The sequence below is a fragment of the Phoca vitulina genome, unplaced genomic scaffold (genome assembly GCF_004348235.1).
Source record: "Phoca vitulina isolate PV1807 unplaced genomic scaffold, GSC_HSeal_1.0 scaffold104, whole genome shotgun sequence".
NCBI classification, from domain to species: domain Eukaryota; kingdom Metazoa; phylum Chordata; class Mammalia; order Carnivora; family Phocidae; genus Phoca; species Phoca vitulina.
This window is the reverse complement of record NW_022589807.1, coordinates 98,281-110,373: the sequence shown is the minus strand read 5'-3', so window position 1 is coordinate 110,373 and position 12,093 is coordinate 98,281. Positions and strand designations below refer to the sequence as shown.

The window sequence follows — 12,093 nt, the reverse complement described above, 5'->3', positions numbered from 1 at the left end:
TAAAGAACAAGGACACAGGTTAGGGACGGTCTACCACAAAAGATCCTAAGCTATACTTAGGCAAAAACTATCCTACAATAGCAGCAGAAGCAACAACAGATACCATGCCAAGACCTGATGAAAGCATATCACAGATCCTACCATTTTATCTTCACTGAATTCTTTGAGATAGAAACTATTATTATTCCCATTTTGTGGGTGACAAAACTCAGATGCAGAGAATTCAAGTAACTTGCTCATCTTGCAGTTACTAAGTGCCTAAGCTGGTATTCCATCCAGACAATCACTTACCTCCAGAGTGTACGTGACTAACCACTGTACTACTTACACTACTTACTCCTTTCTTAGAGCCCAAAGTTCTCTACAAACAGAATCAGCACATACATATGACAGGTAGCCTGGACTGCGGCAACCTAAGTAATAGGTGACAGGAGCCAAATGCAGACAGTTCTTCAGGTGAAGTGCAGCCCTTTACTCACCCACCACCCCCACTTTCCCACACTAAGGAGTCTGGCCTGGCTAGTGTGTATCTGGGCAAAAGAACAATCTCCACTAAACCCCTCACTTGCTTTATCAACGTGACCTGAAAACATCAAATGAACTAGAGCATCTGGCTTTTGTCCATCAGGTCATCTGCCTTCAACTGGAAAAAGGTAAGGTTGAAAGCTACTCCCATTTGTCCCAAACATGATCCCCAACTCAAAGATCACAGTACACAGTAAACATCAGTGAGTTGCCAACATGGGAGCAGAAGAGACAGAGGCTGTCATATACACCAGCGGACTAGAACTGAGTTTCCACAAATAGACCCATACATCTATGTCCTGCTGATTTTTGGCAAAAGTGCCAAATCCATTCAAAAGGGAAAGAAAGAACAGTTTCCTCAACAAATGATGCGGAGACAACTGAATTTCCTCATATAAAGAATGAAGCTGGAACTCTACCTCACCCCATATACAAAAGTTAACTCAGACCAGATAAATGATCTAAAAGCTAAAACCACAAAGCTCCTGGAAGAAAACAGAGGTAAATCTTGGATTTAGTCATAGATTCTTAGACATGACTCCAAAGCAACAAAAAGAAACAAGCAACAAAAAAAAAGTAGATATTGGGCCTCATCAAAATCAGAAACTTTTAAAATGAACCAAAACCCTAAATGTAAGACCTAAAACTCTTACAAAATGACAAAAGGGGAAAGCTTCATAACACTGGATTTGACAATGATATCTTGATATGACACCAAAAAACAAAGACAACAAAAGTAAAAACAGGTAAGCTGGATGTTACCAAAATTTAAAACTTCTGCACATCAAAGGATACAATCAACAGAGTGAAAAGGCAACCTCTGGAGAAAATATTTGCAATGCATTATCTGATAAGAAGGTAATTTCCAGGGCGCCTGGGTGGCTCAGTTGGTTAAGCGACTGCCTTCGGCTCAGGTCATGATCCTGGAGTCCCTGGATCGAGTCCCGCATCGGGCTCCCTGCTCGGCAGGGAGCCTGCTTCTCCCTCTGACCCTCCCCCCTCTCATGTGCTCTCTCTCTCATTCTCTCTGTCTCAAATAAATAAATAAAATCTTTAAAAAATAAAAAAAATAAATAAAAATAAAAAAAAAAAAAAAAGAAGGTAATTTCCAGAATTTATCAAGAACCTCTACAAGTACTCAAAATAACAACAACAACAACCCAATTTGAAAATGAGCAAAGGACTATCATTTCTCCGAAGAAGATATACAGATGGCCAATAAGCATATGAAAAGATGCTCAAAATCACTAATCATTAGTGAAATGCAAAATCAAAATGAGATATCCCTCCACACTCATCAGGATGGTTACTCTCCAAAACAAAAACCAGAAAATGACAGGTGTGGTGAGGATGTAGAGATACTGGAACCCTTGTGTAATGTTGGTAGGAATTTAAAATGGTGCAGCCACAAAGGGAAACAGCATGGCGGTGCCTCAAAAATTAAAAATGGAATTATCCAATGATCCAGTGATTCCACTTCTGGGTAGGTATCCAAAAGAACTGAAAGCAGGCTCTCAAAGAGATATTTATTTGTACAATCATGTTCACAAAGGCATTATTTGCAATAGTAAAAAAACCAACCAAACAAACAAACCCAGAAGCAATGAAATACTCAACCGATAAATGGAGAAACAAAATGTGGTATATACATAAAATGGAATACTATTCAGTCTTGAAGGAAATTCTGAGGCACACTACATGTCTTCAACAATCTTAAAGACAACATATTTCAACATGTGTCAACAACAACATTGAGGACATTATGCTGATGGTCACAACAAGACTATGATTCCACTTATATGAGGTACTTAGAGTAGTCAAACTTATAGAAACTAAAAGCACAAAGGTGGTTATTAGGGAACAGGGGACAGGGTAAATTCTGTGTAATGGATGTAAAGGCTTAGTTTTACAAACTGAAAAAGTTTTAGAGATTGGTTTCTATATATGTTAATATATTTAACACTACTAAACTGCATGCTAAAAAATGGTTAAGGGGTTGGGGTACCTGGGTGGCTCAGTTGGTTAAGTGTCTGCCTTTGGCTCGGATCATGATCCCGGGGTCCTAGGATCGAGCCCCATGTTGGGCTCCCTGCTCAGTGTGGAGTCTGCTTCTCCCTCTCCCTCCCCCTCCCCCTGCTCGTGCTCTCTCACTCACTCTCTCAAATAAATAAATAAATAATCTTAAAAAAAAAAAAAGGTAAAGGGGTGCCTGGTTGGCTCAGTGATTTAAGCATCCAACTCTTGATCTCAGCTCAGGTCTTGATCTCAGAGTTGTGAGTTCAAGCCCCATACTGGGCCCAGCATGGAGCCCACTTAATAAAAAGGGGGGGGGGCACCCGGGTGGCTCAGACCGTTAAGCGTCTGCCTTCGGCTCGGGTCATGATCCTAGGGTCCTGGGATCAAGCCCTGCATCCGGCTCTCTGCTGAGCGGGGAGTCTGCTTCTCCCTCTCCCTGCTGCTTCCCTTGCTTGTACTCCCTCTCTCTCTCTCTCTCTGTCAAAAATAAATAAAATCTTTAAAAAAAAAAAAAAAGGTTAAAATAGTCAATTCTATGTTACGTGTATTATATCACAATGTTAGGAATTTCTTAACTCAACTATATTTCTATATACTGGCAACAAACAATTATGAATCTGAATTTTTTAACAGTTCACATTTTTAATACATTTACACTATTATGTACAATAGCATCAAAAAAAATATGAAATAGGGTATAATCTGACAAATGATGTGAAAGACCTATATACTGAAAACTACAAAATAAAGGTGGGATATTTAAAAGAAGATCTAGGGCGCCTGGGTGGCTCAGTTGGTTAAGCGACTACCTTCGGCTCAGGTCATGATCCTGGAGTCCCGGGATCGAGTCCCGCATCGGGCTCCCTGCTCGGCAGGGGGTCTGCTTCTCCCTCTGCCCCTCCCCCCTCTCATGTGCTCTCTCTCTCTCATTCTCTCTGTCTCAAATAAATAAATAAAATCTTTAAAAAAAAAAAATACACTCCCCTTGCTTGTGTTCCCTCTCTCGCTGTCTCTCTCTCTGTCAAATAAATAAATAAAAATCTTTAAAAATAAATAAATAAATAAATAAATAAAAAAATAAAAGAAGATCTAAAATAAATGGAGCAGTACCTCCTTCATGGATGAGGAGACTCAATGTTGTCTTCAATTCTGCTCAAACTGATCTTCAGAGTCAACACAATCCCAATGAAAATATAAGCAGGGTTTTTCGTTATTTTTGTAAAAGTCGACAATCTGATTCTATAGTTCTAAAATGCAAAGGACCTAGAATAGCCAAAACATTTTTAAAAGAAAACAAAGTTGGAAGCCTAACACTATTTGTTTCAAGTATTATGTACCTCCAGTAATAAGGATTAAGTGGTATTGATATAAAGATAAATAGATGAAACAGAGAATCCAGAATAGACTGACATATACGGACAACTGAAACTGAATTTCGACTAAAGTGCAAAGACAATTTAGCGAAAAAAAAAAAAAGTCTTTTTAGGGGGCGTGGTGGCTCAGTTGGTTAAGCATTGGACTCTTAGTTTTGGCTCAGGTCATGATCTCAGACTCAGGTCATGATCTTGGGCTTGAGCCCCACATCAGGTTCTGTGCTCAGCGCTGAATCTGCTTGAGATTCTCTCTCTCTCCCTCTCTCTGCCCCTCCCCCCCACATTCTTTCTTTCAAATAAATAAAATCTTAAAAAAAAAAGTCTTTTCAACAAATCATGCATCAATTATCCATACACAAAAAACGAATTTCCACCCACACTTTGCACCATATTATAAACTAATTCAAAATGGTCATAAACCTAATTGTAAAATCTAAAAAACTTCTAAAAACAGAGAAGGAAATCCTTGTGATAATGAGTTAGGCAAGCATTTCTTAGATGTAAAACCAAAAACTATCCATAAAAAACAAATTAATAAATTAAATTTCATGAAAATTAAAAACTGTTCTTCTAAAAGCACAGCTTGGAAGAAAATATTTGCAAAGCATGTATCTGATAAAGGACTTCCATCCCAAATATATAAAGAACTCTCAAAAATCAATTTTAAGATAATAAACAACCTAACAACAACAACAACAAAAATAGGCAAGACTTGAGCAGACACTTCACCAAGAAGATATAAAGATGGCAAATAAATTTATGGAGAGATGTTGAACATCATTAGCCACAGGGACATGCAAATTAAAAACACAGTAAGATACCACTACTACAGATCTATTACAAGGGCTAAAACTAAGTTTTGAGGATGTAGATGAGGTGGAACTCTCACAGTGCTAGTGACAATGTAAAACTGTACGATAACTTTAGAGAACAGCTTGGCAGTTTTCTTAAAAAGTTAAACAATACACCTACCATATGATTCAGCCATTCCACTCTGATAAAAGTATATCCCATACAGGACGCCTGGGTGGCTCAGTTGGTTGAGCGACTGCCTTCAGCTCAGGTCATGATCCTGGAGTCCCAGGATCGAGTCCCGCATCGGGCTCCCTGCTCGGCGGGGAGTCTGCTTCTCCCTCTGACCCTCCCCCCTCTCATGCTCTCTCTCTCTCATTCTCTCTCTCAAATTAATAATAAAATCTTTAAAAAAAAAAAAAAAGTATATCCCATACAAAGACTGGTAGACAAATGCTCATAGCAACTTTATTTATACTGGCCAAAACCTGGTGATAAACCAAATGTTGATCAATGCTGAATGGACAAATTGTGGTACACCCCTGCAATGGAGTACTACTCAGCAACAAAAGAAGAATGCACTGATTTATATACAATATGGATAAATCTCAAAATAATTTATGCTGAGGAAAAATAAAGTCAAACCAAAAAGAGTATATGCTAAAAAATTAAAAGTAATATATAGTGACAGAAAGTAGATAAATGCTTGCCTAGGGAGTAGGTGGAGAGAGAGGATGTAAAATTGGGCACAAGGCAACTTCTGGGAGTGATGGATATATTCACTATCTTGATTGTGGTAATGATTTCATAAGTGTATACACATGTCAAAACACAAACCTGTACACTCTAAACATAGTTTTTACCATGTCAATTTTATTTCAATAAAGCTATTTTAGAACTATAAGCAAATACAGAACTATGTATTAAAAAGTCAGGCAGCTAGAAAGAAGTTGACATAATTCACAGATATTATATGTTTTAGCAGATTATTTATTATAGTTGATTACAGGGATTAATGACAAATTTCTCTCCAATTCTTATACAACAATGCCCTTACTATGCCACAACTTATTTCTCCAAGGGACATCTCAGACTTCGTAGCCCACTTGTGAGAAGGTTCTACGAGACACTGGACTGGAAGGGAGGGAGGGAGGCAAAGAGGAAGAAAGAGTGGGGAAGAGGGGAACACATACAAAAAAGAGAGTAAGAATAAAAAGATGCTTCTGTCATGTAATAAAGCCTATTTATCTCATACATATAGTTTACACCATCCTTAACAATGAAAAAGATGTATTTCTGTTATGAAGAGAAAGTTGTGAACTTTCACCATTGCTACCGAACCTTTTCCTGGATATTCTAGTTCATGTAACATAGAAATACAGACGACACAAAATTATCCCCATTTGCAAAACTGATGATTACCCAGAATACACTGGAGAATTAATTTTTTTTTTTTAAAGATGAGGTTGAAAATTACCAGTGTCAGCAATAAAAACAGTAAGGATCTTATAGCAGTTTAAAAAAGCCTAAGAGGCTATGACAACTTTATGCCAGTTAATTTGAAGGTGAAATGGACAAATTCCTAAGAAAATACAACTTACTAAAACAGAAAAAAAAGAAAATCAAATAGAAAACCTTGATTGTTGGGGTGCCTGGGTGACTCAGTCGTTAAGCGTCTGCCTTCGGCTCAGGTCATGATACCAGGGTCCTGGGATTGAGCCCTGCATTGGGCTCCCTGCTCAGCCAGGAGCCTGCTTCTAACCCTCTCCCGCTCCCCCTGTTTGTGTTCCCTCTCTCTCTGTGTCTCTCTCTGTCAAATAAACAAAATCTTTAAATAAAAAAAAAAAAGAAAAAGAAAACCTCGACTGTTATACAACTACATTACCCCAGCCTAAAAACCATTAAGTTCTAAAATTATCTTACCACACACAAAATCTTCAGAGAAAAGAAGAAACCAGAACTCCCAAACTTTTTTTTTTTTTAAGATTTTATTTATTTTTTGACAGAGACAGAGACAGTGAGAGAGGGAACACAAGCAGGGGGAGCCGGAGAGGGAGAAGCAGGCTCCCCGCTGATCAGAGAGCCCGATGCAGGGCTCAATCCCAGGACCCTGGGATCATGACCTGAGCCAAAGGTAGACGCTTAATGACTGAGCCACCCAGGTCCCCCCCCAACTTGTTTTATAAGGCCAAAGCATATTATATAAATGACAAGAGGGAAAAAAAAAGTAAAAGACAAGCTTATGTCATTAATAAGCCAAAAAACTGGCTTAAAGCTACACTGAATGACTTATTTTTATTGATCATCCCCAAAAGACTATTTCAGATTAAAAGATACACAGCTGTAGTCCCTATCTTTAAAGACTTCATCTAGTAAGAAAAATGGTGGAAAAGGATGCTCAAATATCCTAAGAAGCAAGGTCTACAAAATCCTGCCTATGCCAGGCCTAAGAACAACACAACAGCAAGGATAAGCCTGTGTTATGACAAAGGCTAGCCGTGATGACAGTGAGCTGACTAGAAATTTGCATAATTCTAAATATGAAATATAGTAAATGTTTCTATGAAAGCACCACGTATTGGCTTTTCTAAATTGCAGTATATCAAGTGCTCACAAATGCTTTCAGTTTCTCCCCTTATCTGCTAGAATTTACTTGAGAAGTTGCTATGCCAATGTCCCAGTACTATTTTATTATTGAAATGATCATACCAGTCCCTAACAGTGTCAAGAAAGAATTGAAAGCTTATAGTTAATTTTCCCTAATATGTGCCTAGACCCTCTTTTATCTCTATAAACATAACAGAGTCATTTTAGCATTTTTTTATCTGAAGCTACTCTTCAGTATTATTTCCATTTTGCCTACATAATAAATAATATTCTTGTTCTCAAAAATCAGAATTAAAATTAGCCTTTACAGAAAACCCTCTGAAACAGTCTTAGGAAAATCAACTTAAGAGACATCAAATGTGGGGCGCCTGGGTGGCTCAGTTGGTTAAGCAACTGCCTTCGGCTCAGGTCATGATCCTGGAGTCCCGGGATCGAGTCCCGCATCGGACTCCCTGCTCAGCAGGGAGTCTGCTTCTCCCTCTGATCCTCCCCCTCTCATGCTCTCTGTCTCCCATTCTCTCTCTCAGATAAATAAATAAAAAATCTAAAAAAAAGAGACATCAAATGTCACCAGAACAACAATGATCCTGAGAGGCCTTATATCAGGGCTCTTAACCCGTTACCAAGCATTGGCTTCTGGGAGTCCAAAAACATCCTGAAATAGTATGCTAAACTTAGCTGTGTTTTCTTTGCAGCAAATCCTTAATTTTCATCAGATGCTCACAGGTAAATGATGCCAAAAAAAAAAAAAAACAAACACAACAACAACAACAACAAACCTTCCCCCTTACCTGGTTATGAAGGTTAAGTATGATGGAAAACATACATTTAATGATAATGCAAACAATTCTGATGAAACATCTCAAGTTGTACACACATGATTAGGGAAGGAAAGAGAAAAGAGGAAATAATAAAACAAGAACTTACTTGCTAAACACACATCCCTTTTCTACAAGGCAATGATCTCTTGAAGTAAATACTTGATTCCCTTCTATTACTCAGATCAATACATCTCTCTGCCAATCTCTTTCAGGTCAATACATCTCTTTGCCAAACAAGGCTGAAAAGCTGCCGGCAGGTTCCCTGTGTATGGGCAGTTTTCCCTGTAATTATTAGCATCTAAGAACCTGAAACCATGAGTATCACTGGACTCAAGCTATAAGGAAATTCCAATACATTAAAATGAAATCAAGTCACAGAGGCTACAGAACATAGCTCCTGGGAAGTGATACTAGACAGAAAGTGCAAGCAGGAAAGATGCATAATTTTGGGGTACCGGCATACAACATGAACCTATATGATTAAAGGCATTCACTTGCTTTCCCAGCCACCACACATTCCAAAAAGCACCAGTGTCTGAACTGTGCCACCTGCCCATGCTAGTCATTCACTAAGTACAGCAAGCATCAGAAAACTCAAGTCAGTTTCACAGCAGTTTATCAGTACTGACTCTGCGGACCCTCAGAGACAAGGGAAGACTGAGCAGGAATGTACTTGTGCCCAAATTAGGTTAGCATCAGGGTCCACAGGAGAAGGAAACAGGGAATAAAGAGTCTAAGTTTCCTTGAGTAAACATCCCTCAAAAGTTCTAGCTCTAAGCGCATAAAATTAGCAACTTTAATTTTTAGTGAATAACTGACAGTCAGGGATCACCTATACGTTCTGGCCAATCATTCATGCCAAAAATATTGAGAACTAATAACAGCTAATATTTATTGAGAACTTACTAGGTGCAAGGTTGCAGTAACCCTCACAATCCTCTGTGGTAAATACTATTATTAATTCAGAGATATTATGTAACTTGCCCAAAGTTATGTAGGAAATAAAAGGTGGGAACTGGGATTCCGAGCATGCTCACCTAATCACTATGCTATAATGCTTCAACCTGCCAGGTTATTTTTTCTATCCTATAAACCAAGGCGAGCCAAGGAAAAAATTTAAGGACAGCAGTAATTATATTTACATGTTAGATCACACTGATCAACATTGTGGACAGCAGACCAATGGTGAGGTAAGCAAGGGTCCCAAAAGACAAGTCACAATCTAAGTCAAAATGCTGAGGAAATGAACCATAGAGATGCAGAGAATAAAAACCTAAAATCTTTGCCCGGTAAAATTAGCTAGACTTAGGAATATACTGGATGTTGTAAGCATGGCAAGGAATGAAGGAGGCTACCTCTCATGTTACTGGTGTGGCCTCTGGTTAGTAATTATGGTCTATCAATTCAAAGACAGGAGGAGGACCTGGCAGTTTGGTTCAGGTTAGAGGGGGAGGAAGATGACAAGTCTACTTTTTAAATAATCAAAAACAAAACGAGAAAAACTTATTCTCTTATCTTCCCCACTGAAGATAAAATTCCCTTTACGGAAATCTTATCTTTGAAATGAGGAATTCCTGGGGCACCTGGGTTGCTCAGATGGTTAAGCGTCTGCCTTCGGCTCAGGTCATGATCCCACAGTCCTGGGATCAAGCCCCACATGGGGCTCCTGGCTCAGCGGGGAGCCTGCTTCTCCCTCTCCCTGCTCATGCTCTCTCTCTCTCTGTGTGTCTCAAATGAATAAATAAAATCTTAAAAAAAAAAAAAGAAATGAACTCCTAATGCTTTTTAAAAAATTAGAACTCACTTGAGCAAGGAGGGTCCTTCAACATTACTAAGCTCTCCCGCTACAGGGGAGGCACTGAGTGGCAGGGTTGTGTCGGGACCTTGCCGAGCACCCTGGTTCTCAGGGAACCAAGACTAGAACCCAGCTCTTCTGGCTCCATTCTACTTCACCCACCCTCCCAATTCTACTAATGGGGACTCACATCACCAGTGAATAATCATGTAGTATTTTTTAAAAGTAATATAGACACGTAAGCTAAAATGTGACGCTGACTGCATACACTTAATTTTCCTAAAATTTCTAGTTTTCTTTGCGTTAGTTTCTACTCACTGTAACGTTTCTATATTTCCTGTCCTAAACAGACAAAAAAAAAAAACCTCTAAGAAATGACTGGCTCTCTCTGCTTAGTATTCCACCACAACAAACCAAAGCGCCACTGACAAGGCCTGTTCTGCCGAATCCGTGCCAATTAAGTCAGGGCTTCGGAAGCCACCTGAGCCTGGCGTGAAACCGGAGCGCGAGACCGGCCTATACACGTTCCGCAGCCGGGCCCTGGCATCCCCAGCTTGCTCCGAGAGCCTGCCCTCCAACGGCACGGCCGCCGGGAGAAGGAAGAAGCAGCTGAGGTGCTGCCCAGCCTCCACCGCCAACTTCCCGGTTGAGGCCCCCACACATCCATGTAGGCTCGGCCAGAAACTGCACCACGGAAATGGTATCGCCAGTCACACGTCTGGAAATTCTTGAAAAACTGAATTACTTATACTCGGGGCCCGGTGTCTGGCGCTGTTTGAAACAATGGGCCCCCTCGAGGTCTGTCTGGAGAGCAGCGGCGCTAGGAAAGCCCAGGGAGGAATCCAATGGCTGACCCCGGAAAGGACCGGCTTCCCGAGAGCCGGAGCCAACGCTCCACGTCTCCCCAAACCCCCGGGGACGCAGGCGCCGGCCTAGCACCGCGCGGCTCCGCGCTCCGGCCCCGCCCAGCCTCCCCTGACCCGGGGCCTCGGGCTGAGCACCGCGGCCGGGACCCGCACCCGCGCTCACCGAGATGCAGCCGGCGGCCTGCGCGCCCGGGCGCTTCTCTGGCATGGCTCCCGCCGCGGGCTCCGACACCGCCTTGTTCTCTGGCTCCGGCGGCGGCTCCGCGCTCATGCCGCGGCCATGCCCGCGCCGGCTCGGGACGCTCCGGGACGACGGCGACGCCGCTGACGCGGCGGCGGGGCCCGCGCCCTCATGGGCTCCGCGGCCCGCGGCGGCCTGCGGGTCGGGCGGCGGCGGCGCCAGCGGCGACGCCGAGAGCTGGAAGGGCGGCTGGGGCTGGAGTCGCTGATGAGGCGAAGAAGGGAGCGCAGGTGCAGAAGCCACCGGCCGCACCCGCCGCAACGACCGGGGCTCTCGCGGCTGCCAGCGGCGTCAGCGGCTGCCCCGGACGGTCAAGAGGCTCCGCCCGCCCCGCGCCTCAGCTCCCGCCTCAAGCTCCCCGCCCGCGCCCGAGGCCTCCAGCAGCGCCCCGCCCACCTCGGGCCCCGCCTCCACGTCTCCGGAGCCGCCGGAACGTCAGGCCCCCGCCGCGCGCCGGAAGTACGTCATCTCCCAGGACCTCCCCAGCCGTTCTGTTTCCTGAGACACCCCCCACTGTGGCAAACCGATGAATATGAACCGATTACTCAGAAGCGGAACTTCCTGTGTGAAATAGGAATAATAGCCTGCTCTGGGTAAGGTGATGATGTACAGAAGTAAACTACCCTAATCTGGGCTTCATGAATGCTGCTATCGTGATTACTGGCCCTAAAGGACCTTGTGAGATACCACATCCTATTTTGCAGTTGCCAACCCAAGCTTCAAAAGGAAAGTGACTTGGTAGTTACAAAGCTAAGGTAACAAACAGGTAGGACTGTTGCACCAATTTGGAGTACAAATATAGTCATAATATTTTTTCCTGCTAGATGGTTGAGCATTCAATGCCTCCTTGAAAGAAGAGGAATACCTTGAAAACCTGAAGACCTTATGTCTTTCTCCTTATTAGGGAGACCCAGATGGACTTAACTAACAATGAAATAAGTCCAATCAGTCCACCATTGATTTACAACTGATTTACAACCATTGATTTACTATAAGAATTAGTAAATCAGAAGGGCGAGCTCTCATGCCCTATCACTTCCCGTCATCTGTAGGCCCA

At 42.2% G+C, this 12,093-nt stretch overlaps 1 protein-coding gene across 2 annotated transcripts in view; it reads right to left on the bottom strand.

The window, feature by feature from the left end:
* The window catches only part of MFSD14B (major facilitator superfamily domain containing 14B), a 69,362-nt gene extending 57,951 nt beyond the window's left edge, over positions 1 to 11,411 (bottom strand). Inside the window, exons 1-2 of one of the 2 annotated variants that reach the window (XM_032397827.1) lie at positions 11,199 to 11,411; positions 10,959 to 11,108 (exon numbers count right to left, since the gene is read on the bottom strand). In XM_032397827.1, coding sequence (XP_032253718.1) covers positions 10,959 to 11,066 — 108 coding nt within the window. In that variant the 5' untranslated portion in view covers positions 11,067 to 11,108; positions 11,199 to 11,411. Of the gene's footprint in view, positions 1 to 10,958; positions 11,118 to 11,198 lie in introns of those variants that run through there. The other variant, XM_032397828.1, reaches the window with a different exon arrangement.
* Positions 11,412 to 12,093: the final 682 nt, after the last annotated feature.